Source organism: Sarcophilus harrisii, chromosome X (genome assembly GCF_902635505.1).
Source record: "Sarcophilus harrisii chromosome X, mSarHar1.11, whole genome shotgun sequence".
NCBI lineage: Eukaryota > Metazoa > Chordata > Mammalia > Dasyuromorphia > Dasyuridae > Sarcophilus > Sarcophilus harrisii.
The window spans coordinates 78,300,383-78,326,534 of NC_045432.1; the positions used below are offsets into that span (position 1 = coordinate 78,300,383).

General features: G+C 51.4%; 1 protein-coding gene across 1 annotated transcript in view; it reads left to right on the plus strand.

The window, feature by feature from the left end:
• Nucleotides 1-12,270: 12,270 nt before the first annotated feature.
• The window catches only part of CLCN5 (chloride voltage-gated channel 5), a 78,719-nt gene continuing 64,837 nt past the window's right edge, over nucleotides 12,271-26,152 (plus strand). Inside the window, 2 exon segments of the mRNA XM_031944624.1 lie at nucleotides 12,271-12,442; nucleotides 22,209-22,273. Coding sequence (XP_031800484.1) covers nucleotides 12,411-12,442; nucleotides 22,209-22,273 — 97 coding nt within the window. The 5' untranslated portion in view covers nucleotides 12,271-12,410.

Consider the following 26,152-nt stretch of genomic DNA (forward strand, 5'->3'; position numbering starts at 1 on the left):
TACAAACGTCCGATGTCTAGGCTGCAGGGGGGTTAGAATCGGCAGATTTTTTTTCACACATCATGATGCCTGTTGACAAAAGTAACACTGATCTTGCTGAGCTGGTGGTACGGGAGGAGAGCAGGGATCCCGAGGAGGAGGCCTAGAGCAGGCGCTGTGCTGGCAGCCTCGCTCACGGCCGTGTCTGTGGGCGAAAGAGAGCCAACCGGGAGCTCTGTCTGTGGGCACTCGGGCCACACGTGTGAGGAGAAATGAGAATTTATCTAAGCCCCTACCAAAAAAAGTGTGCGTGTGTGAGTACATGTACACGATTGTATATGAACACGTGTGTCTGTGTATGTGCCCGCACATGTGTGTGTATTTTTCCTCAATAGGATTAGATTGCGATGGATGAGTAGCCTTTTGGCAAAGAAATCCTTCATGTGGTCGTTCTTTCAGAAGTTGGTACCCTTTCCCAAATCCACGTGATGGGTTGTAGTGGGTTTGTGGTCCTAGCAGAGAAAATAAAGGCAGGCCCGCTCTTAGCTGGGGAATGAGATCATAGTGTGGGATTTGGGAGCTGGAAGGGCTCCTAGACATGGAGCATAACCCTGTCCTGCTCCAGATAAGGAAACTGAGACCTGTGAAAGAGGGTGTGTCGAGGCAGAGAGTGAGCTTGCCTCCTCGGGTCTGGCTGGCTCCTTCATCCCGTACCACGCTGTCGCTCTGCTTTGGGCTGCCGGCCCCCGCCAAGGACTGGCCGACGCTTTGTCGGTCGGGGCCGGGGAGCTGCACCGTGAGGGGAGGCTCTCGTTACTCTCAAAGCAAGCTGAAGCTGTTTTTCTAAAGAAAATCTCCACTGAGGTTTCGAGGTTCTCTTTTAGACTTGTTACTGAGTATTTTACCATTAAAAAAATAAGCTATGGGATCTCAGGTTTTAACCAGAATTATGATTCAAAACTTCCTGTTTCTATTTTTTCTACATCAGCAGTGCACGAAAATTTCACTGTGGGTGGCAGAGCTGTCAGATTTTTTTCCTTGTTCTTCCTATCGGGTACGAACACTGCAAAGCATGTCAGTGTCGTGGTCACGGGGCAGCCATTGGTACTTAGTTAGGGACAGGAGGCGACTTCCTCGGAAGTCTCACAAGTTCTGGTGTCCTTAACCGTGAATATAGCAAATAGCATTTCACTTTTGCCTCCTTAGAACTCCTGCCCTTACTTCCAGAAGGCTCTGAGGCCGGCAACAGGCCGCAGTGATATGAGGTAGGGGTGGCCCCGCCAAGAGACCCAGACTTTAGCCAGCGGGGAAGGTGGACTGCTTTCCAAAGGCCGGGGAAAGGGAGCCGGCCCCGGGAGCTCCCTCCCGGGCACCTGAGACAAGCTGATTGGGTGACCGGTCTGGCCTGAGGTTTGCTGGCTGTGGCAAGCCGACAAGGGCAAGACACTGGGTTATATAACGTTAACTTTCTGATCAAAGAAAGCATACATACTTGCTGGCAGACACCAGCTTTTTCCTGGAACTTAGCTCAAGGAGAAATTCATCATATGGCTGGGTCCTTGTGTTACTTGGGGGATAATCGCTTCGGTTGAGGTTTTGCAAAAGACTCAGAAATGTCGTTAGACCAGATTCTTGGATCGAGACCCTCCAACGTCAGAGGGTATAGCATTAAATCCTAATTTAGTGTAGACATTTTTGTGGGGTCCTGGGCTGTTTGGTCCGGGAGTTTGTTTTCTGATCTTTCCACTTAGTGCGTAGTTGGAGAAGCTGGAGGAACCGGTGAGCGACACGTCCATTACATGATCGTTCTTAAATATTAGGTGCCTGAAAGAAGCCAGAGCAAGTCGTGGGTTACAGTGGATTACTGACTGAGTTCTGGGAATACCCCGGCTCGGGCGAGTATTCCATGATGTTGCTTGAAGGGATATTAAGCATGAACAGGGCAGGGTCTTGCAAAAAACCAGGAGCCATCCCTGCATTTTTTTCCTAGGCAAGAAGCCAAGCCCTCCCCGAAGTAGGTCGTGGGAATACCTAGAAGGAGCATCCCTGGGGGGGTCTCCTCAACTGCCATGAAACCAAACTTCGGAGTTTCCCAAAAAGTATTTGTAGAAGTACTTGGTTGAGACCTCCGAGTTTTGAGCCATACGGTGTGGAAGACATGACTTTAGCTTGAGAAACGTGTCATGTAAGTGTCAGTGGCCCCATCTATAACGAACTGAACCTCTCCGTCTAGCCCCACAGAGTGTGTCTGGTTTTCCAAACTGCTGCGGGCTGATGGCTCCATCAGGGTAAGGGAGCCACAAAAGACCTTCCCAAAGAGCCGAGTGGCTTGACTTGTTGGATTAGGTGATATCTGCTGGGTGGCTTCTTGAAATACTGTTGATGGAGGCCCCGAATATTGGGTTCGTGGACGGGATTCCAGGCAGCTCTTTTTAGCACTCACTTAGCCCCCTGAGTCCACTGCTTTCCTGACTATCCTACAGGTCAGAGGCTAAGAGCGCCCCATAAGCAGAAAAGCTCTCATTTCTTTACCTGGTGGCAAGATTTCCAAGTAGGTCACTGACCTGTTATGTCCAGGCTCTTTCCATGGTACCGGAGTGGCCGTGCTATGGCTTGTCAAGAAAAGAGCCGGCATATACTTTGGAAGAACAGGTCGGTAAGCCAACAGATTTACCTTCCCCTTTCGTTGACTTGATGCTCCCTTTTCCCCCATGAAAATAAGGTGGATAAAACCAGATACCATCTCATGATAACCCTGGAGCCCTCGAATAGATCTCTAGAGATCTGTTTTATATCCATCTATCTCTGGTGTGTGTGTGTGTGTGTGTGTGTGTGTGTGTGTGTGTGTATGTATGTGTGTGTAAATATACACATAAGAACTTCATTTTTTCCCCTCAATAGTATTTGCTTTTTCTTTTTTTTTTAATTAAAGCTTTTTATTTTCAAAATATATCCATGGATAATTTTCATCACTCACCCTCCCAAAACCTTGTGTTCTGATTTTTCCCCCTCCCTTCCCCTCCCCTCCTTCCCCTGGAAGGCGAGTGATCCAATATCCCTTAAACATACACATAAGAATTTAAGAGAATTGATCATCTCGGGAAGCTGGATCAAATGGGTGCAATATGTTCTCATTTATAGGAGTCAGATATCTCAAAGGCTAAAAAGTCAGAGTGGCTAGCCCACCCTTGAGTTTATATGGCCACCCAGCAAAGGAGCTTTTTCTGGCCTGGTGGTGTGGAGAGACTTGGGGAGGGGAAGTCCGGAAACCTCAGATAGGAGGGAATTAAATTTCTAATAACCAAGTCTCTGGTGTGAGTGGAAAAGCATTTAAGTGCGCACTATATTCCGGGCACTACTACGCTGAGCGCTTCAGATATAAAGGGGAAAGCAGAGCCGGGTCCTGCCTCAGGCACCCCTGACCTCATGTAGCTCACTTCCCATGGAGGGGGGAGACAGGTTAGGGAGCAGGCTTCCATCAGGGCGAATGGCAAGGCCAACCCAGGTGAGAAGACCGAGTCTGAATTCCCATCTTCTATTCCCAGTTCTACTGGGGAAGGATATGACATTGAAACAGATGAATAGCATTTGAGGAGGTAGAAATCCCTAAGGCTAGGGGTATTAGGAAAGGCTTTCCACAGGCACTACCATTTGATCTCAGTCTTGAAGGAAACTGAGGCTTTTGAGAGGCAGAGGGGAGAAGAAAGGCCATTTCAGACATGGAGAAAGGCCTGGGCAAAGGCTCAAGAGATGGATGTTCGAATACTGAATTTGAGGAAGACCTAGGAAACGAGTTTGGTTGGAATGGAGAATGTGTGAAAGGGAATAAGGAGAAATCAACCAGGAAAGATAGGTCAGAACCCTACCCTGAGAGGCCGTCAATGCCGGTTTGCATGGGCTTCCCCATTGCACTGCATTATGGGACAGCCTGTTTAGCCATTAGAAGATGTGATTGAGAGTGATTGACAGAAGATACCTCCATCTCCCTTGTATACCTTCTCCAGTGTGTGCTTGCATCCAAGGCAGTTAACCGCCTTGGGACCCAGCTCCTCTTGGCCAGAGTGCGGTATGGCAGGGCAACTCCTTGGGGGAGGGAGAAGGGCTCGACCTGGAGCAGGGGGAGGGTTGGGGTCATTCCACCCAAGAAGGAGTCAAAGATTGCTCCTGAGTTTTGGCTAGAGAGGCTTCGCCCTGTGGAGAAGAGCACTTAACTGGGTGGGGAACTGAGAGGGAACCAGGACACCTTGTGTTATTGGATGATGGATACCCCAAATGGGGCAAGCTTGCCAGTGGCTCAGACGGTCAGGGAAACACCGGTCAGAAGGACTGGGTGGTTGGAGCTCTGGCAAGACTGTGGCGTAAAGAGGATCCTGGTCAGACAGGCCCCACTATGATGGGGGTTTCCAGCCCCCCCCCCCCCCAAAGGCAGGTTCTCCCTGTTCTTGAGCTCATTCCGTTAGTTCGGAAGCGCGTGTGTCTGTGTATGTGGGGGGTCTTTCTTCACATGGGAGTTTTGAAAAGCTGGTTATTTTTGCTCATCTTACGTTCTGGGGTCCAGAGAGCTGACCAATCAGTGAAAGTCTCCTGGGGCTCCCTCGCCGGAGGAATATGCTCAGTGGTGGTCCCAGCAGAAAGGGGCAAGGCTGTCCCGGCCTTGGAGGCCAGCCTCTCTTTGTGGGATTTGACACCGCCCGGAGCAGTCCCTTAGCTTCCAGGCCCTTCAGGGGGAGGTGTTGCTCCCTGGGGACCAACTGCCTCAGAGTAGAGTCTGAGGCCTCTGTTGTAGACTCGGGCCCCACACCCAGGGGAGGAGGGCTCCCGCCTTGCTTAGGTCCTCTGCCTTTGGAGGCCGGGCTCCATCTGACCCGAGGCTCCTTGACTTTGTCTATGCTGTGAACTCTGAGCAGTCTGGGTAAGCCCGGGGATCCCTTCTCACAATAAGGTAGTAAGTGCTTCAAATAAGATACAAAGGAAGTCTGTTCTGTTGAAATACTGAGCAAAATACTCATGCCCCACTCCACCCATGCTCCCCAACTTTACAGAGTCTAGGTTAAGGTTGAACCCCGGCTTTAGGGAGTCACCTACTCAGGCATTGGGAAGAATGCTGGGAGGCCAGTCTAACCCGTGTCCTCCAGCCCTCCCCTCTCCCCTCTCCAGAGCCCAAAAGCAGCTTTGCTCGCTCCTTTGGGTTAATATATTGTCTCTAGAAGGCACTGAGTTAACTACTGTTAACCCGGGGGCTTAGTAACACCAGCCTGAGCACAGGGTCCAAGCGCACATGTGACAGGCCAGTTTGGATAGGCAGGGAGGTGGGGAACTCTGGGTGATCAGGAGGGGATGGAGGCCTGCAGGGGGCCCCAGAAGGAGGACCAGCTAGGGGCAGCTGGCGTTGCTGTGAAAGGCGGGCTTGGTTACGGGGAGATGGAGTTCTACCTTGGCCCCCCAGGTGGGCCAGGCCCCAAACGGTCCCGAGAGCTCGCTGGGCCGCAGCCAGAGCCTGAAGGAGGGGCGGTGTGCTCCCAATCCTATCTAACCTTTTCACTGAACTGTTTGGGGGCCCTGAGAGGGGAAATCGTGTCCCCACGGTCACATACTTAACCGTTAAAGCGCTGTTCCCTTGCTTTTCACAGAGAAGGGAAATAACAGCATAGGGTTGCCACTTGTGTCAGCCAGCAAGCATTTATTAAGCACCTACTGTGTGCCAGACACTATGTTAAGCACTGGGGACACAAAGAAAGGCACAAGACAGTCCTTGCCCCCGAGGAGCTTACAGTCTAATGGGAGAGAGAACAGGCAAACACATGTGACCAGGAGAACAGGAAGTAAGCAGAAGGCACGAGAGCTTCCTGTAAAGCTGAGATGTTAGCTGCGACTTCAGGGAAACCAGGAGGATGAGGGAGAAGAGTGCAGGCCGGGGCAGGGGGCGGTCAGCAGCTTGAGGGGCATATTCGGGGCATAGCCTGGAGGCTGGATGGAAGAGTTCCAGGTGGGGTGAGTACATGAGGGCTAGGAAGGTTGCAGGGTGCTGCCAGAGGCTTTTACGTGTGGTCCTGGAGGTGATAGGGAGCCACCGGAGTTGACTGAGTAGAGGGAGGGTGACAAAGACCCAGGCTTCAGGAAGGGCAGTTTGGCAGCTGAGTGGGAAGGGCCTCAAGGCCCCCCCGGTGTCAGGCTATGGTGCTCGTCCAGGGGTGGGACGAGGAAGGCGTGCCAGGGGCATGTCCGAGGAGAGAAAGATGCCGCAGGTATGACTGCCTAGCCTGGGCTGCCGGCTTCAGTTTGGGTGGTGAGAGACGGGCAGGGGTCCGGGCACCTCCGAGGTGAGAGCCTGAGGGACGGGAGGATGGGGTTGAATGTCACTTGGCTGGTGGGAGCCCTTCATCGTCATCAGCACCATCATCAGTGACAGCTCCCGAACTGCCAGTTTGCCTCCTGAGCTGAGTGCCTTACAAATACCAGCTCACTGGCTCATACCAGGGAGGTCCTACCCCAAGCCCATTTTCCAGATGAGGATGCTGAGGTGACTTATCCAGGATCACACAGCTACTTAGTGTCTGAGCCAGGCCCACGCTCTACTGACCGTGTTGTGACCTAGCTGCCCATATTTGGCCCACACCAACAGTCTCAACACAGAGTAATGTGGGGGTACCAGAGGGGCCCAGAAAGTGCCCTGAGAGGTCCAGGTGGGATCTCAGGAGCTGTCATCACTCTTCACTTGGGAGGAAAGCAGCCTCAAGAGACTTTAGTGACTCATCCAAGCTCACTCAGTCACCAAGCATCCGCTCAATACCAGTTATTGCGCTAAGCCCTGGGCTCGTACAGATGGGTCAGACCCGGGCTTTGAACTCGATTCTTCTTGGGCCCCAATGTTCTTGGGCCCCAGTCTTGGATTTGGGTTGGAAAGGATGTGGAGGAAGTGAGCAGCTGAGCCAGGGGCAGGTATAATCCTGCACTTGGGGAGGCCAGGCAGTCTGAACAGAGGGGCTGGAAGCAGAGATGGGGAGCAACAGTGGGTAAGAGAAGGCCTTGAATGACAGAGGCAGGAGTTTGCCTCTACCTTGGGCAGAAGCACAGATTTTTGAGTAGAAGGGTGGCCTCCATATGGATGTGGCGGGGGGGGGGGGATTGTCTGGGGTGATGTGCATGTTCTTTGGGGAAGGGGTCACCGGGCTTCTTGGCTTCTGCTTGCTAGCCTTCACTGAGGAAGATCCGGGGCAGAGGATCCGGGTTCCGATTCTGCCGATGGTGCCGTGACCGGGCGAGTCATCTGTGTCGGCTGCGGTTTCCTCATTTGGCCCAAAGATCTCTAAGGTCCTTGCTGGCTTCAGATTTATGATCCAGTCAGTTTGATGGGGATGGCCAGGTGGTGCGGTAGGCAGAGCATGGGGCCTGCAGTCAGGAGGATCTGAATTCAAATGTGGCCTCAGACACCGTGGCTGTGTGACCCCAGGCAAGCCACTTTGCCCTGTTTGGCTCAGTTTCCTCCTCTGTAAAATGAGCTGGAGAAGGAGCCAACTGCTCCAATGTCTCTGCCAAGAAAACCCATGGTCATGGAGAATGGGACGCAACTCAAAGACCAGACAGCAGTGATAAGCTGATAGGGCCGCTGCGGGCATGGTGGTCCTGAGGGCCGGCTCTACAGCGGGCACAGCCACGGAGCCAGAGAGTGCATAGGGAGACACGTAGGGAGGCCTGGGGGTCAGGGTTGCTAATGTTCCAATCGTTGCTCTGACGTCTTGGGTGGCCATGGCCCCGGTGCCCCCCTCCCTCTGGCCTTGAGTTCCCTCCTCCGTACAGATGGTGGAGAGGGCCGGTTGGACTGTGATTGCTCAGATTCCCTCCTCTGCTCTCCTTTTGAGGGGTCAAGGGAAAAAGAAGTGGCTCTTTGCCTGGTTGGGCGTGGGCCATTTCATTTGCTCACTCCCCGTCCAGGGCCCTGTTTTACTCTTCTCATGAGAGCGAACCTCCGGGACGGGGACAGAGCTGTGACTGCTGCCCACCCCCAGCATGGCATCCGCCCTCCATGTCTGTTACGTGAACCCCGTACTTCTGAGAAGGGCGCCGGGAGCCCTGGAGATGGGGTCTGAGTGAGAGCCGTTCCCCCCGGCACAGTGGGATGCGCTCGAAGCTGCTTTTTCCCTTTTTGGGGGAAAGGTTCTGGGCGAGGGCCCCATGTGAATGTGCTTCACTGATGGGAAGCTTTGGCTGGCCGATCGAACGGCCCACCAGCCGGTGGAACTTTTGGCTGCTTCCAACAATTTTTTATTATTCGAATCTTAGCCATCAGTAAAGACAAACAAACAAACATTCCAAATGAGGAGCAGAGGCTCACGTTTCAGAAAGGAGACCCAAGCAGCCCGACCCTGACACGGCAGCTCTGGGGCCGGCCCGGCTGGTTCTGCTGGGGCCGAGGCCGTGCGCACCAGGGCCCGGGCTCTGCCCCTCCTTGCTGGGCGTCGCTCCCTAGCACTCTTTCCATATTTCTTGGCTTCCACTTTGTTGTCTTTGCACCGCCATAATATTCCATCCCATAATTTATTCAGCCTTTCTCCAGCAGTCGCACATGGACGTTTTCAGGTTTTTGCTTTTACAAATAGCTCTGCTGCTCTCGTACAGAGAGCTTTTTTCCCCGTTTGTGATTTTTTTTTTTTAAGGACCAAGTCCTAGCGGTCAGCTTTCTGGGTCACAGTTTGTCTCTGATCCGGGGTCAGTCTGACAACGCCGATTGTGCGGGGTGTCCCTTCTCCCCTTTCTCCCATTTCCTCCTATGCTTCTCTCCCTCCCTCTGCTTCTTCCCTCTTCTCCCTTTCAGTCTGTCTCCAGTCTCTGGTGCAGTGTAGATAGAGAATGCTTCCTTTGTACCTGTTTCCCTATATCCCCCACTACTGTTGAAGCCCATCTTCTTGTGGGTGCTGTTCTCACCACTCTAGCGGGTGCTAGGTGGCTGTCTGAAGGCAGCTCGTTCTACATCGATAATTACTATGAAGCAAACAGGAGCATGGGAGGTGCTAATAACCTTCCAACTGGGGGCCACCCCAAAGGAGGTGAGGAAGTAGGCCATACATAGTCTGCAGGGGGCACTAGCCCCGACCCTCTGATTCCCCCAGACCCACGTGAAGCCCTTCTTCTCAATTTGGGGTCCAAAAAAATCTGGTGTCCAAGGGAGCCGGCCCCCCCTTTCTGGAGGAGCGGCCGCAAGCTTGCTGGGTCACCAGCAGAGTTCCCAAAGAGTCAGTGGATCCAGAATGAGGACAGTGACCGGCCCACTGAGGCCACAACTGGGGTATTAGGTCAAGTTTTAGACTTCCTGATTTGAGATGTCCAGAGGAGGGGTGACCAGGGTGGGGAGGGGACCTTGAGGCCACACTCTGGGGGTGGACGGGGCCGGGGGGGGGGAACTGGAGGCTGACACAGACAGGCCGTGGCAGGGAGGGATCATGATGATCACCATAAAATATTTGAATATTTGAAGGGTTGTCATGGGGAAAGACGGATGAGAATCATGTTGCTCAGCCCCTGGGCCCCCCGACGGATGGAAGCTGGAGGCCGATTTTGGCTCCATAGGAGGAAAATGTTCCTAACAATTAGAGCTGTCTAGCGATGGAATGGGCTGCTTGGGGAGGGAGAGTTCCGTCCCTGGAAGTCTTCAAGAGCCGAGATGGCTGGCTGGCTGGCTGGCTGAGCTCTGGCTGGGGCTCCGGGCCTGGCTTGGCGGAGGGCCCCAACTTAGGGGAGGGGTTCTGGAAGCAGGTGTTGGTGACGCTTTCCTGATCCCTAGCTTGGTGAGGAGGGGACAGGCTGAAGCTGGCCCACCCTGCCCTATCCACAGGAGCTAGGTGTTCTCTAATGGGGCACCACCAAATTGGCTCCATTTCTGCTTGCAAATATGGCACTCTGTGTGTGTGTGTGTGTGTGTGTGCGCACGTGTGTGTGAGATGTGGCCGATTTTTCCAAAGAAATACAATGAGCCTAAACAGAGGTAGTGACTTCAGGGGAATTTGTAACCCTGCTTCCAAGAATTTGCCTGGAGAATTAGGGATGGGGAGTGAATCTGGGTCAGTTTGTTAAATGGTGAAAAAAACATCCTTTCTCTTGTAACTAATCAGATTTCCCCCCTCCTCCACAGATATTGCTCCCATCTCAGTTGGCCTGTGCTTGCTTTGTACTTGGGGCTCCTGGCAGAAAATACCGTTTGTGTGTTTGATATGCTGGGTAGGAATAGTAACTAGCCAGGGCTATGAGCCCTGTGGCCGGAAAGGTGTTTCTAGAAAGTGAGACAGTTGGGCCAGAGGGGCTGGATTTTAGCCATCCCCTTGGATTTTCTGATCCTATTTGCTTGGGGACAGTGAGGCAGGGCTGTTTGTTTTGGGGTCATGTTCTCCCAAGCAGTGTTCTGCAGCCCTTCCCAGAGGGCTCCAGAAGAGGGGAAGCTCTCGATGCTAATCCGAAGTCCACATTTTATATTTATCAGATCCTTCTTAAGTATAGCCGTGAGAAGGATATTTTTTTCTCTTTTGTTCTCCATGTGGTCTCCCTTTTTGCTGGGGCTGCTCTGTGTGTCCCCGAATTTTGTCCCCCTTTTTGCTGGGAGTGCTCCGTGTATCCCCGAATGTTTCCCTTTTTGCTAGGGGTGCTCCATGTATCCCTGAATGTTTCCCTTTTTGCTAGGGGTGCTCCGTGTATCCCCGAGACATCTCCAGGTGGGCTGACAGTTGTCTCACTATATTACAAGTCCAAATTCGCTTTGGAACCCTATTCTAGGTCACTTCACATAAATAGCCCATTGCCGGGGAGAAGCCTGTTGTCCGAAGACTTAATAAGTGGACTTTGGCTAGAACAGTTTAGCCTGTTCTCCTTTGACCTTTTGATACTGACGTATCCAAACTATATCGTCTAAAATGGCTGGAAATCTGACATTCTCAAAACAAATGCTTGCTGTGGGGAGGCTTGGCCGGGCTGGGCTGGACCGGACCAGCCCCGGCTGGCCTCCTGGAAACTTGGTGTACTCAAATGAACTGAGGCTCCAAGGCTGGAAAAACCTGCTGGGAGCCCATTCAGATGTGGACATTTCCAGTCCCTCTTGGCAGCCACATTTTCATTAGGAAAACGAGGCAGGCAATTAATAATGGTGATTCATGGCCTTTACTTGGAATTGGGAAAGAAAAACAGAATTTTGTTTTAATCTTTATTTCATATGTTAAGGAGTAGGTGTTCACCATAGCATTCTCCGTTAGCCTTGGATTCTGGGTAGTAGGCCGGACTGGGGGCGGCAAGGGTAGGGCCCCCTTGCTTTTCCTCTCGTTAGAAGCAGATGGGGCTGCCCCCCACCTGAAGGAAGATGGGCTAGTGGGGAGGGAACTGGGAGCAGGGAAGCTCTAAGTTGGGGTCTTGCCTCTCACACCTACTGACTGCAAGTCCCTTTACTTTGTGCTCAACGGCTCAGTTGATGGTGCCGCCCCACCTTGGTAGAGGGAGTTTCCACTCCTGGGAGTTCCCTCTCCTAAAGAAATCCCATCTAAATCCCATCTCTGGTGGAGGTGAGGTTCCCTCCAGGGCAAGTACAGAAGAATGACTTGGGAGTCACAGTGAGGGGCTTGGCTGAAACCCCAGGGTTGTCTTCATTCTCTAGGGCTTTTGGCTTTTAAAGCGGCCTTTCTGCTGAGGCTTCTGGTCCCCTGCTCAGAATCAGGTTGTTAAGTAATTTAAGCTAGAAGTGAATGAAAATGACAATGGCATTTCCCCCATCTGACTTCACAGAAGTCTGAAATCTTTCCACGGAGCCTAAGGGGCTGCGCACTTGGGCCCACAGCGGGAGACTCTTGCCATGGCAAAGACGCTCAGATTTTTGGGTTTCCTTGCATGCATGTCTTGCAAGCATTCCTTGGGACCTTATGTCTTGGGACCTAGCACTATGGGCCACCCGTGGTAAAGGGAGCTGGGAGCTGTATGGTGCCTCCAGACAAGACAATGAGGCGGCAGCAGCCATAGTGCCAAGGACCAAGCAGGGCTGGGGGTGAACCTCACCTGTGTCCCTGTGTCATCCCCTGCAGCCCAGATGTTCCTTCAGCCCCATTCCTGCCCTTGGCACACAGTACCCACTGCCTGCTTGGGCTTAGCCACCCCGATTCCCTCTTCCCAACATCCCTCTTTCGGTTGAGGCTACCGGCATCGTCCAGGTCGCTCTGGTAGTGACTGCCTAGTGCCCTGGAACTTCCTTCTCTCACACTTGGGTAAGGCTGAGCAGTTGCCATGGCCGCGGGTTCTGTTAGGCTCCTTCAGTTCTATTCCCTAGGCCTTTGTCCTGGGGCATACTCTCCTGACTTCTTGTCCAGATGAAGGGGATAGCTTCCTAGAATGGATCAGATGTACTTAGCGGCTGGAAGAGCCACATTCAAATCCCACTGTGACCCTGATTAACTTGGGGACCTTGAATGAGGCAGAAGCCACTTCCTTCCTTTTTCAGGTAAGGCTGTGAAGGCCCTTCCAGCTCAGATTTCTTGTCCTAGGAACTTTCCAGGGCACGGCCGACCCGACCACTTTTACTGATCACTAGCCCACAACTCGAACCCTCACGGTCGGGGAATTTCCGTGGGCCCGGAGCCTTACCAGGTTTCCTACGGGCTAAGATCTGTGTGGAATCTTGACTTCCTTTTATTGTCTTCCTTTTGCCACCGAGGCCCCTCCCCTCATACTTGTTTCTGCCAGGCTGGACCAGAATTCAAATCCTGCCATAGACACAGGTTCGCTCTGTGACTCTGGGTAACTCATTAAACCTGGCTTCCCCATTGTGATGAGGCTCAAATGAGGTCATCTTGTAAATGTTTTGTGACCCTTGAAAATACAAGCTGCTCCTACCCCACCCTTTCTTCCCCTCTCTGTGTCTCTCTCTCACATGCTACCTCCATTATCATTCTTCTCCTTTTTGCTGTCATCCTCTGGCCTACCTGACTTGTCAGTTCCTGTGGGTGGTAAGGTCACCAGTTCATTCATCTGGGGGGTCAGAGGCCCGCTAGCCTTCCCATCTGCCCCATCTGGCTATACCCTGAGGCCATGCGCTCTTAGGACCTAGAGCTGGCTGGTTTTTGTTTCCTTCTCCCTCACTTTGATCACGGGCTCCTTGAGAGGAGAAATAATCTTGGTTTTTCTCTTTGGTTCTCAGATGCTTGCTTAGCACATCGCTTGGCACAGAAGAAGGAAATCAATTTTCATTCATTCATTATTGGAAAATGTTACAGAAGAGTCTGACTGGTACTCCTCCTCCCACCCCACCCCCCACCTTGGTTAGCCCCTGCCTCAGCATTTTGTTCTTTCTTGGGCTCTGTAAGAACAGTCCCCTAGGCCTTAGCAGCATCCCTTGCTGGTGTCGGACTTCCCGGACCCACTTGGCCAGTCTGCTCTGGAGTTGCTTGGGGGGAATGGGGCTGGGGGGGCTGTGATTCCCCGGCTCACTCTCGGCCTATGGGGAAGCCTCCTGATTTCATGGCCAGTTTGGGCCTGTTCTGTCCACATTCCAAGCTAATCCCTCGCCAGCTGCCCCCCTTCTAAGCCCCTTGACAAAGGGAAAGACAAGGAGGGCCAGTGTTCCCAGGTCCCTGAGCCCACCCTAGCTTACCCTCAGCTCGGCCTCCGACTTTGCCAGTCGACCCTTTCTTCTCCGAGCCCCTTGTAGATGGCTGCAGTATTTCTCTCTGGGTCTGGCTACAAGTACACACCACACACGAAGCTTTGAAAGCCCTTGTTGTCTGCCTTCGAAGGTTTTCTGAGCCTCGGGTCACGTGCGCCTTGAGGCTCCTGTTTCTTCTGGGCCCTAGCCATTCTTTTGTTGTACTCCTGGCTAGCTGGGTGCCCCCTTTCTACTTTTTGGAAGCTGTGTCCCATTGAGAGCTGAGCTCTCTGAGCAGCAGAACTTCCTGGCCTGGGTGGTGGAGGCTGCAGATGCTTTGGGTGTCTCCCTCTCATTTGTTGATGGGGCTGGAATTGTGTTCTCAGTTTCCCCACTAAAGCCTCGTGTTTCGCTTGGGCCAGCTCTCCCTTTTTGACCCTCAGGCCAGGGGACTGGATCTTGCTATTCAGTACTTTCCCTGAGCTCTAACAGACTTCTTTTCCTAAAGTCTAGAGTTTGTGGCCAAAGTGAGTGGGTTTGGAGCCAAAAGTCTTGGGTTCAGATCCTTAATCTGCTACTACTTACTGTCCTGATGACTGTGGGCTGCTCCCTTAATTTCTTGAGACTTGGTTTCTCTATCTATAAAATGGCAAAGTTGGATGGAATCAGGAAGCCTTAATCTGGGCTCCAGGAACTTTTTTTTTCTCCTATTTTGATAGCTGGCTTAATAGAATAGGTTTCCCTTGTGATCCTGTTTTCTGCATTGATGTATTTTACTCCTGACCTCTGACTCAAATTGAGCATTTCCTCCCACTGTGAATACAGGCGCTTAACCTTGATTAGGAGGAGGGATCTAGAGGCTCCGTGATGCAACCAAGGCCTTCCAGGAGGCCTCTGAGCTCGCAACCCTGGCAAGGCCGGGATGGGGTCTCTGCCAACCCTGTTCCCAAGGCCTCCGGGAAGGCCTCAAAGAGTGCTGACCAAGGTATCCCAGGACCTGTTGGATGTTGGGCAGATCAGTTGACCTCGCTAGGCCTTAGTTTGCTCATCTCTGAACTGCATGGCTTGGACTAGGCCTCTGGCATCCCTCTTAACTGTAGATCTGTGATCCTCTGTGCCTAGGGAAAGAACAGCAGCTTTCCTCATTGCTTCCTCTGCCTCCCCAAAGTTGAAATTAGCACCCGATGTAGACAATGTAAATCAACACATGCTGTGTTCACTTTTTTCCCTTTTTCTTATGTTTTTTTTCCTTCATGGTTTTTCCCCTTGGTTCTGATCTTTCTCTTCTAACATGATTCATAAAGAAATATATATTAAAAAAATTAATGTACATGTATAACCAGAAAAAAAGAAAGCAATAAAAAGGAGGCGGGGGAGACATGAATGCCCCAGAGAATTCGGGGATTTCTCAGGTGCCCTGCTTCTAGCAGAACGAGCCCCTCACACACACCTGGCTAATTCAAGTTCCCTCACATCGCTGGTCCCCCCTTCTGGGCCAGCGTTGTGCTCTTCAGGGAAAGCAGAGTCCGGTCCCTTCGTTTGGTTTTTCTGTCTGTAGCATGTTCCTGTAACCATTATTTAGCAGTAACCTAACTGCTCTCCACCGTGATTGTACCCGCTGTTTGAGGGTTTTTGTTTGGGCACCTACTGTCTTGACAGTCCTAGCCCCGTGACCCTTTGATTTGGGCCATTTCTATTGAACAAAGTGTCTCCTGTTCTCGCCACATGTCCAATCCGCCCAAGTCCCCGAGACACTGCCGCTGTTGGTACGGTGTTGAACCCGGCCTTACGCTTCATTTGCTTATCCTCAGCAGGTCAGGGTGCCATGTGATACCAGCAGGCTCCATGGCGCCCCCCCCCCACCCCTGTTTCTTTCTGCCTGAATGCCAAGGTGGCCCTTTCCTTGAGCTGCTTTCTGACTGTAGTATCGTCATTTCACCGATTTTTGCAGATATTCTTCTTTCTTGCTCCAATTTCAGCTTCAGTCCCTCAGTGAGCTCAGTCTTCCATCTCCTACCAGACGCACTCTTTGTGTCCTCCGGGCCTGCCAGGAGCCCCTCTGCCCGCCTGTCGGCGATGGGGCAGAGTCTGCCCTTCCCTTCTCCTGGGCTCTCTCTGCTTCTTGCCCTGCAGAGAGCTCCTGGTGACACACGTGGCGTGGGTCCTACCCTCGGAGAGCTTACATCCTCTTGGGGAAACGACTCATGTCCACGTGAGCAGCCCCACGGAAGAGTGGGGATGAGGCTGGACGCTCCACTGACCTGCTTCCTGGGTACTTGGCAAGCTTCACACAAAGCAGCGTATGGCAGAGGTGGAATTGGAATCCGGGACTTCTGCCTCCCAAAGCAGCTCTGCTCACTGTTTCATGTCATCTGTCATGGGTGTCCGCTCTGCCACGCTAGAGCTCTGGGGGAGGGAGGCGCTAGGGGAAGAGAGGTTCCGCAAAAGCCTTGTGGAGGGAACAGTGGTGCTTGCTGAGCTGGAAGAAGTCTACAAAGGTGGCTTGGCACCCCATTGTGAAAGGCTTGAAAATGCTCTTTAATATATGTTAAAGGTTCCTACTGGAAGCCACTGGGCTGGAGCCGCCTGAACAGGGGAGTGGTTTGGTCACATGGGTGCCTTAGAGCTGTCACTTTGGTAGCTGGTTGGAGGATGGATTAGAGGCCCCCAAAGAGGAGGCTGTTGGCTTAGTCCGGTGAGAGGTGACCGCCTGTACCAGTGATGGGGTGCTGGCCATAGGGCTGGGAAGGGATGGAAGAGATCCTGCCCAGGTGAATCAGCCAGACTTGGGAACTGGGTTTCTGGGAGAGCAAGAAGTGGGGCGGGCAGGGGAGGATGAGGAGTTGGGAGCCTGGCAGGGTGATGGCCCCCGACAGTTAGGCAGCAGGGTGGACCCAGGAGGAAAGGTGAGATTTGTTTGGGGCATATTGGCCATGATGTATTTACGGGACATCTCATTGGAAACACAGCAGTTGGTGATGTGGGCCTTGAGCTCAGGAGAGAGCGGAGGGCCCTACGTAGAGATCTAGAAGCCGTCTGTGTAGGGGGTCCGAGGGAGAAGAAAGCAAAGAGGGCCTAGGATGGAGCTTGCCATTCAGGCTTCCTGGCTTGGCCTGGAGGGATTAAAGATGGGATGATTCGGGTAGCCTGGAGGTGGCAGGGGCCACAAGCCAGTGCTCAAGCTTGTGTGGCTAAGGAAGCCACTCTAGTATGGTCCTGGCAGGGAAATGCTAAGTTCTGCCAAAGGCTTTGAACAGAAAGAAGCTGATTTGATTGGTGGGGAGGAGGGAGTCTGGCTGCCCATGGGAAAGAAACTAAAGCAACATCCTGGGGTGGGAAGAGCTATGACTGGCCAGGGCAGAGCTGAGACTCCTCAGGGCTTGTGGCCTATTTAGTGGACCGCCTGCCTGCCTCCTGTGAAGCTGTAGCCCCGCAGTTTGTGGATGTGGCCATCCGTGTATCCTAGGCCCAAGCAGCCTGCCCCAAGAGCAAAAGGATGTTCCTCAGGCCTGTCTGGACCCTTGGGGGCATTTAGTGAACCAGGGTCCCAGGAATCTCTGCTGACTCCCACTCGGGGGTATGGTGGTCACTGAAACCAGGAAGTACCCAATCCCTTGTGTGCTCTCCCCTTTCTTATCAGATAGCAACTCATTGGGTCATTATGCCTCATGTGTCCAGGGAGAGCATCTGGCTACAACACTGAGCTTGTAGTTGGTTTTCCTGCACTTGATGGTATTTTGGAAGCCAGAACAGGGTGAGACCCCTTTGGGCAATGGGGCAAGCGGGGTGATTGCACTGCCCGAACATTGGAACTGTTTATTTCACTACTTTTGTCTCCCATTGGCTGCTGGCTTATCTTGGGTAAAACTCAGTGAAGTTGATTAACCGGTTTGGTGACACAGAGCTGGCAGAATTCTGGGATCTGTTTCCTTGCTAGGCCGCGTGGCATGACTGGCTTGACTTTCTGGAAATTTGCCTTTTTTCTTTCTTTTGTTCTCACTCTTTTTCTCTTTCTTTCCCTTTCTTTTTCTTCTTTCCTTCCTTTCCTTTCCTTTCTTTTTCTTCCTTTCTCTCTTTCCTTTCCTTTCTTTTCCCTCCCTCCCTCCCTCCTTCCCTTCCTTCCTTCCTTCCTCTCTCTTTCTTTCTCATTCTCTTTTTTCTCTCTCTTTCTTTTTCTCTCTTTCCCTTTCTTTTTTCTTTTCTTCCTTTACTTTCCTTTCTTTCTCTTCCTTTCTTCCTTTCCTTTCTTTTCCCTCCCTCCCTCCCTTCCTTCCTTCCTTTTTCTTTCTTTCTTCCTTCCCCTCTCTCTCTCTCTCTCTCTCTTTTTCTTCCTCTTTCTCTCTCTGTCTTTCTTTTTCCCTTCTTGCTTCCTTTCTCTTTCTCTTTTCCTTCCTTTCTTTTTTCTGTCTCTCTTTCTGTCTTTGTCTTTTTTCATTCCTTTTTCTTTCTCCTTTTCTTTCTTTTTGTCTTTCTTCTTCTTTCTCTCTCCTTTCTTTCTCTCTTCTCTTTCCCTCCCTCCTTCCTTTCTCCCTCCTTCCCTCCTTCCTTCCTTCCTTTTTATTTTTTGTCTACCACAGTCCTCAAAGCCTGAGGATACGTAGCTTCCCGTTAAGTAGATGGTAAATTATTCCTTAAACTAAATGAGAATTCTCTTCAGTAGAGCCTGCCTGGAGCAACCGAGCTGCTTCTCTTAAAATCAAATTAACTTTCTTTTTGAGGTGGCTGCCACTGGAGGCACTATGGGGGGGGGGGGGGGGAATCACTTCTGACAAGGAAACCTCATTAGTTTCAAATCGGTGCTAAGGGAGGGCTCTCCACTCTGGAGGAGCCTTCAGGATAATCGGGCTTCCCTCTCTTAGTGTGCAGCTTTACTTAAGCTCCACTTTGGGAACAAGGACTGGCTTTTGCCTCTTTCTGTATCTACAATACTCAGTATACTGAGGAGCTTAAGAAATACTTAATAACTGACTATCCAGGAAAAAAGCTTCCTAATGAGGGGAGCTGGAACCGAACGACAGGGATTCTGGGAGTCTGGGATGAGGAGGGAAGGAAGAAGGGCCTGCCTGGCCAGAGGTCCAGTGTAGGGACTAGCTCAAGGCCGGTGTGCTTTTATCATATGCCTATGATGCGGCTGGAATAGAGAACATATAAAGGGAAGTTCTGGCCACGTGCTTTGAGTTGAGCTTGCTATGGGACATCCAGGAGAAGATGTTCAGCTTCCACTTGGTGATGGAAGATTGGAGTTGAGGTGAGACAGTCGAGCTGTACATCGAGATTTGAACAGAGATGCTACTTGAACCCGCAAGAGCTGACTAATTCTCTAAAAGAGAGAGGAGGGCCCAGGCTGAGCCTTGGGAAATACCCATGCTGAGGCAGGTCATGGATGATTATCAATCCAGTCATCATCCATCAACAAATTTGACCATGGGCAACTTGGTGGTAAAATGAGAGGATTGAACTTCTGACCTCTAAGGCCCTGTTCAGCTCTACAGCTATAATCCTGTGATCTTATGAAGAAGCCTTTGTTAAACACCTGCCAGAGTAGGTGCTAGGTGCCAGGGCCCCAAAAACAAAGATCAGGAAAGGTCTCATGAGATTCTGCGAGGTGGAGGTGAGGAGGGAGGACCTGCCAGTGCAAAGGCAGGGAGATGGGAAATAGAGTCTGGAGGGATGCTAAAAGTACCAGCTTCTTCCCTGACGCTCCATCCCTCTTAGGTCCCTTAGCACCAGAAGTTCAGCCCGAATGTGATTATTTGACTTCGGGAGGGGTCACCTCTCAGTCCCAAGAGTCTTGGTGTGACTGAGTGTGCTTGGCTTCCTACAGGCATCCATTTAGCTGTGATTAGCTCGTGGCAGGGCGGGGAGCTTGTCCCAAGACCGGCAGCTGTGTTGGCATTGTCAAGCTCCCATTGGTTCAAAACTAGAATGAGCCTGTGACCTCACAGCAAGGACCGCTTCATTTTTGCCCTTGTTGCTCTAGCAATTGTGGGCTCTTAAACACATGTTGAGTGTTTAGAGCTGGAAGGACCTTTAGGGGTCATCAAGTCTGTTCCTTCAATTTACTGAACATGGAACTGAGGCCCAGAATGGGCCCAAGATTTCAGAGATTGCAAATTGCCAAGGTGAGATTTAAACCAGGGGCTTCTGTCCCCACATCTAGTGCTTCTCGCTCACGTCAACTGAGGTATTCCCAACATAGTGTGTACCTCCACGCTAAGCTCCCACTTAATGAGCAGGGAGAGAACTGGGGAAACTGTTGCGAATTCTTGTTCGGGATCCAGAAATGTGAGCCAAGGATTTAGAGATGGCCTCTTCTGAAAACTCCCATCTGCACACATCTGGACACATTCATAGATCATGAGGACTTTTCTCAAGAAGTTGCTCTCTTGGCCCTCGGAGCAGGCCGGAGAATTCAGCCCTTGCCGAGGGAAGGTTCCCCCCAGTGTATAGACAGATGTTCTTAAGCTGCTTATGAATTGCTCCAGCGTGGACACAATGGATTTTTCTTGTTCTTAAAAAGAGTCAGCCATTTTCATTAATACTGTGGTCCTCGGTTCTCTTTGTGAGCTTGAATTGGTGAAGGCCACGGGAATTTCCACAGCGTACTTCGGTCCCATTAGAGCTTGAAGGCCTTTTGTGGGCTAGCCTGGGAACCTCTCCACAACAATATGGTGTTTGAGAGGAAATGGCTCATGCCAATTGAACAAGCAGTTGACTCACATGTGAACTGCAATGGGACTAATTGGTGAATTGGAAATTTCCTGTACATTTAAATTCTCCCTTTCCAAATCCATTTTCATCACGTGAGCTCAATAAGAAATTATCTGGGACATTTATTTGCGACCTTTCCCTCAAAATGACCCGATGTTGCACGTGGTGAATGGTGAATCATTCACCTCAGAAAAATGAAATCGGTTTGATCTTAAGAGGCAAGAGGTGACGGGTTCTGGATGTGGCGGTCGCCCGCAAAATCTGCAGAAATATCAGGGAGAAAAAGGAGGAGATGCTGAGGGGGTGAAAGCAGCTCTAGCTTCGCTTGGAAAAATGGGGACTGGACAAAAGGAAAGATTTGCAAGTATCGTGCTTTCCCTGAGAAGGGCTATCACTTCACAGTAGCCTCCCTGGTTGAGAGGCCCAGAAATTGCCTTGCATCAGAAACAGCCTCCTTATCTTATGCTTGGCGTGCTCCCCCTCCTCCTTCTCCTCTCCCAATCATGGCTCCAGCCTTGTGGGCCTTTCCAGGGCTCAGCAGGCCGAGCTGCCAGGGCTTCCCATCAATGCTGAATGCATTTTGGGGATGTGTGCCCACCCCATAGGTGCCAGCCCCCCTCCCCAATACTTCTGCTCTTTTAAGGACCCCTCTTGTCTTCCTTTATACCCTAGAATAGATGGGCTCCTCTCTCGGAGGGAGATGAGGGCATGGGTATGTGTGTGTGTGCCCTAAGTCCAGCACATTCAACTCCCCTTGTTCTCCATATTACCTGGAGAGAAGTTCCTTTGGCCTCTCGTTCATGGTTCTGGCCTCCTGCCTCCATTTGGGCCTTCATTCAAGGCCCCGTCCAGTTACTCATCTCCAGCAGACTTGCCCCCTTTCCCTGAGCTCCATCTTGCCTCAGTCGCTCAGATTGCGCCCTATAGCTGCCATTGGGGGCAGCTCTTTGGCTGGGAAGGGTGTCTGGTGTTGATCCAGCACCCCCTCCCACACTGTGGGTGCTGAAGCTCTCTCCTTCCCCACCCTCTTCCCTTCTTCCCTCTGGCCCTTTGTTCCTTTTGGGTGGATTAGGAGCTCTCGGGAGGTTATTACTGACTTGCCCTCAGGCATAAAGACTTTTCTGGGGTGGGGGGGCCAGGGAGGTCAGGCTTCCCAGGTCCTCCCTAATGTGATGCTAACTTTTTAAGTGGGAATCCTGAGAAATGAATGAAAAAATCTTCATTTGAACTGCAACGAGACTTCATTCTCATCAAGCAGAAAAAAACCCTTGACTTCCATTTGGCCCCGAGACTGGACCAAACTGCATTCAAGTGCTGGGGCTTGCTGCTCTGGGGGAGGCTGGGAGATCTGGGAGATTGGGACAGTTAGCCTCCGGTTATCTGCTGATCACCAGGGGAGGGGAGCTCGAGGTCTGGGGCTCTTGGGAGGGAGTTGAGAATGATTGGAGGAGGGAGGGGGATAACTGCAGGGAAGAGAGCTGATCCTTAGGATTACCACAGATTTCCTTGAGCTTCCTTCCCAAACGGATTCCCTTTACCTAGCCTTAAAGGAATGGCGACTGGGACCCGGGATCTCAGGTGGAAAGGGCCCCCCAGGGGTGGAGGGAGCCCAAGCTCATTCAGTTCTGTTGTGAAGTCCTGGGGGAGGGGCAGGGGAACCAGGACCCTCCCAGGAGTAGGAGTGGGAATGGCTCCTCTTCCCAAACAATTGGGCCTAATGACCTCCTGGAGCCATTTGCGTTCCTAAGTGGATCTTTCTTCCCCTTTTTGCCTGGGGCTCTGTGCTCCCTGCCCTCTTTTAAAAGGTTGGGAAAACCCTCGGCTTCCCTCGGGCTCTTTGACCTGCCGAGAAGCTCTAGGGGGGCTAGCTAATGGACTACCCCACCTCCCAACTGAGCTTGTGCTTTCTTTCCAGGAGTTCCGGGTCCTCATGCTACCCCCTGGTCGTTCAGAGACACACCTGGACTGGTGACTCCCAAGGTAAGCGGAGGGACAGAGGGGCCAGGGAGCTGCACTAGGTTGACTGGGGGCAGCCACCCGCTGTGAAGCTTGGGGACTGTGGGCTGGGTGGGCGGATCTACGGAGATCGTGGAAAATGGTGCTGACCCGGACAGTCCCCCAGCCTTTGGGTGTATGATGGGGGCGAGGACCGGCCTTGGGATTTCTTAGGCTTTGGTAACTCCCAGGAGGAGAAGTCCCTTCCCCAAAGCCCTTTGTGGCCCTCTTTGGCCGGTTAGTCATCTCCAGTCAGGTCCTTTACTCTTTGCAGTTTGAGTCAGCTTGTCATCTGCCCTCACACATAGAGGCCGATGACAGGGCAAATCAGCAAGCATTTATTAGGTACTTACTGTATACTGTGTATATCGGAAGGAAGGCAAAAGACGGTTTCCGCCCAGTCTACAGGGGGTGAACAGCTCTATAGATACAGAAGGGATATGTTGAAGGAATGCTCCAGGGAAAATCTGCCAGGAATCTTAGGCAGGCTTCTTGGGGAAGACCTGAAGAAAGGCTCTGGGAGGTCAGGGGGCGGAGAGCATTCCAGGCCTAGGTCGGAGCCATGGAAAAATTCCTGAGTCACTAGATGGAGTATTTGGTGAGCAGGAGAGTCAGGAGCTCAGTGGCCCTGGGTCTTTCAGTACAGTGGAGGGGCAGAAGGTATAAGAAGACTGGAAAGGTAGGAAAGGATACGGCTGGGAAATTTGCATTTGGTCCTAGAGGTGCTAGGGAGCCCCTGGGAGTTCTTGAGTAAGGGAGTGACACGGTCTGCCTGATGTTTCCAGAAGGTCAATTTGATAAGTGGGTGGGAAGAAGCTAGAGGTAGCTCCACCCCCACCCCCAGCAGCTCTTGCTACAGACTGGGTGTGGCCAGGGCAGTCTACACCAACACTGTCCGGAGGGAACTAAGGGGCTTTGATGATGATGGCTGGGCTGGTCTCTGGTCTGGGAAACCTTCATTTTTGTGTACTTAAGAACCCGGCCCTTGATTCGAGTCATCCTTGTGTCCTAGGAGGTGAGGGAGACAGATGGTGATTGGGTGGGTACCCCGTACTGTGCTGGCAAGAGCGGCCTCTTGGCCGGGCTCTACCTCCTCATACTTGCTGACACCCTTGGGGGCTGTTCTAGGAGGAAGGGTTCCGGGTGTCCGCTGTGGCTTTGGGGGTGGAATCGCACCTTTGGCCTTTTCTTCCTTTACTCCCTGTCAAGAATGATTTTCCTCTGGGCCTGGGTTCCTCAGCTGGAAAATGGTTGGCTGGCCTGGAGCAGAACGGCCAATTTCCTCCCTGGGGCTGGGGCTTTGGTGGACAAGCTAGAGGTTCTCATAACCAGACGCTAGATTTTGCTTCCTTGACAATCTCCCGCACCTTATTTTGTGCGTTTGAGAAGCCGATTCTGAGCAGAAAGACTCCCGGAAGGGGCCGGGGCGCCTCCACAGTGAAGGTTCCTGCCTCTCTGTTGGGAGTCTGTGGCTGAACAGAGACTGCTGAGTGGAGAAGGGTTCAAGGCTCCTGCCTCTGTTCTGAGGCTGTGCTTGCTGGTTTCATGCTTTTCCTAGCAAACGGGCCCCCAGGCGGGGCCATCTTGCTTTTGTGTCCTGTTCCCCCCACCCCACCCCCGCTCCGAGCTGCCAGGAGTTGATGGTCAGTGAAGAGTAGGGGATTTCTTGGACCACAGCAGAGCTGACACATTTGTTCCCTTTTAGCTTCTAGGGACTAGATGATTAAGATGAATTGGAGAGAGAATGTGCATTGTGGTCAATTTAAAAGGCAAGGAGTAGGGCCTGAGCATCCAGTGGAAGTCCACTGGTTATTCCAGCCACTTTCTGGGCTTTCCACTGAGAACAGGCCAGGGGCAGCTTCCTGCCCTGGGAGGCCTTCTCTTTTGCTGCTCCTGCCTTCTCCAGGGTTTCTGGCTTGGCCCCAGCCACGTTGGGGCCGAGAAGCAGCAGGAGCCTCAGTTTGAACCCCATCCCCTTCTCTACCTAAATGTCCACATCCCGTGCCCTCTGATCGATTAGTCGCTGTTCTAGCAGACTTTGGCAACTGGCCTGACGCACCCGCAGAGAATCAGGTTGCTTTCCCCTTCCCGGGCTATGCTATTTTAGGAGAGATGTTAGCGTCAGGCCCCGTTATTTATTTTTTTTTTTTAAATTTCTTTTTTTTTTTAATTAAATCTTTTTATTTACAGAGCATATGCATGGGTAATTTTCCCAACATTGACCCTCGAATAATCTTTTGTTGCAAATTTTCCCTTTCTTCCCCCCCCCCCCCCCCAATCTCCCGATCTAAGCCTCGTTATTTCAAGAGCCGTCCTGTGGTCCCAGCGTGAAGAAGTCCTTTTCTGTTATTAGTGGTCACAGTAAGAGCTGGGAGCCTTTGAAGAAACTGGAAAGTGTATAGGGAAATTTGACCTTCTTGTGTTGGCCCACATGAAACAAGGATTGATGAAAACTTTCTCCGGATTTGAATTTGACTTGACCAAAAGCACTCTGGGCAATTTACTTAACCTCTGAACCTCTCAAGAGTTCCAGGCAGCTCTCAAAGCCTAGGAATTTTAGAAAAGGTCCCTACTTCCTTGGTAGACTTTGTACATTGGAGGGCCTTCTGCCTGGGAGATAGGAGGTATTGACTTCCACATCCTGGGAATTATCACAGGCCGGCAGATTGTTGTTGTTCCCAAATCCTTTGTGATAGAATGAATTCCTTGGCACTGGCAGTGTTCCAGCTGATCACACACCAGCAGCATTACCTAGAACTATGGGAAGGTGTGTAAGGTGCCCTCCAAGATTCTGTGGCTCCCTATCTCTGTCGGCGTCACACTGTCCACCTGCAACTTATAAAAGGCACGTGGTCCCAACTGTTGTATTAAGGGTATTTCAAGCAAAGACTATCTACCCCTCCTCCCCCCATTGTGCAATTTCCCTTTTTGTCTGAGCCTTTTTGATTTTGTGGGCAAAACCTTTTTTTAAAAATGTTGTTATCAAAATACCTTCTTTTATCTTTGTGATCGTCTCTGTCCTTCGATTCAGAATTTTCTACCTAGCTAGCCATAGTTGTCAAAGGTAGTTCCTTTCAATGTCCTCCAGCTTTAAAACTTGCATTCTGGTCATTTGGTGCTTATTATGGCATATAGTATAAAATGCTGCTCTAAGTCTGTTTTCTGCTGAGCAGCTTTGTGATAATTCTCATTTAGAAGAGAGCCCTTCTCCCAGAGTTTGTGTTTTTGAATTTAACAAACTACTACACACTGTTCTACCTAAAAGACATTTCTGGCTTTTAAGCAGTACTGGAAAATGTTGATGATTCTTGTCTGATGGGATAATCTGACCTCTAGTATAGCTGTGCTGTCTTCATTCTTGCTTCTCCTCTCCCCCATCATTTCCCCTGTAATTTCCAAGGAATTTTAGAGGTCCTCTGGCCCAGCCTCTCTTCATTTTACAGATGGACAAACTGAGGCCAGAGTGAGTGAAACTCCTTGACCCCGGTCACAGGCTGGAGTCATTAGTGGCTGAGCCAGGACTCAAACCCAGGCCTCCTGATTCCAAAGCCACTTTTCTTTCTATGGCTGCATGTGCTTCTAGATCTTTTATTTCTTAGGTGAATTTGGCCCACTGTAGTTTGTGTTGGCACAGGCTTTGCCCTGGTGATCTAATATTGGTAGTCTTAGTTTGTTGAGGAAGCTACTTGTTCTTTATCCTCTTTTTATGAAGCGCCAGGGTGTAGGTAATGAGCTTAAAGTAGGATATATGTTTTGCAAAACCAAACTCGTCCTCTCGCTTTAATAATTTAAAAGCATACCCAGCACCTCCCTGTAGGGAGTACAGTGGGAGATGGGTGGGAAGGATTTTGAAGTTCCAAACTC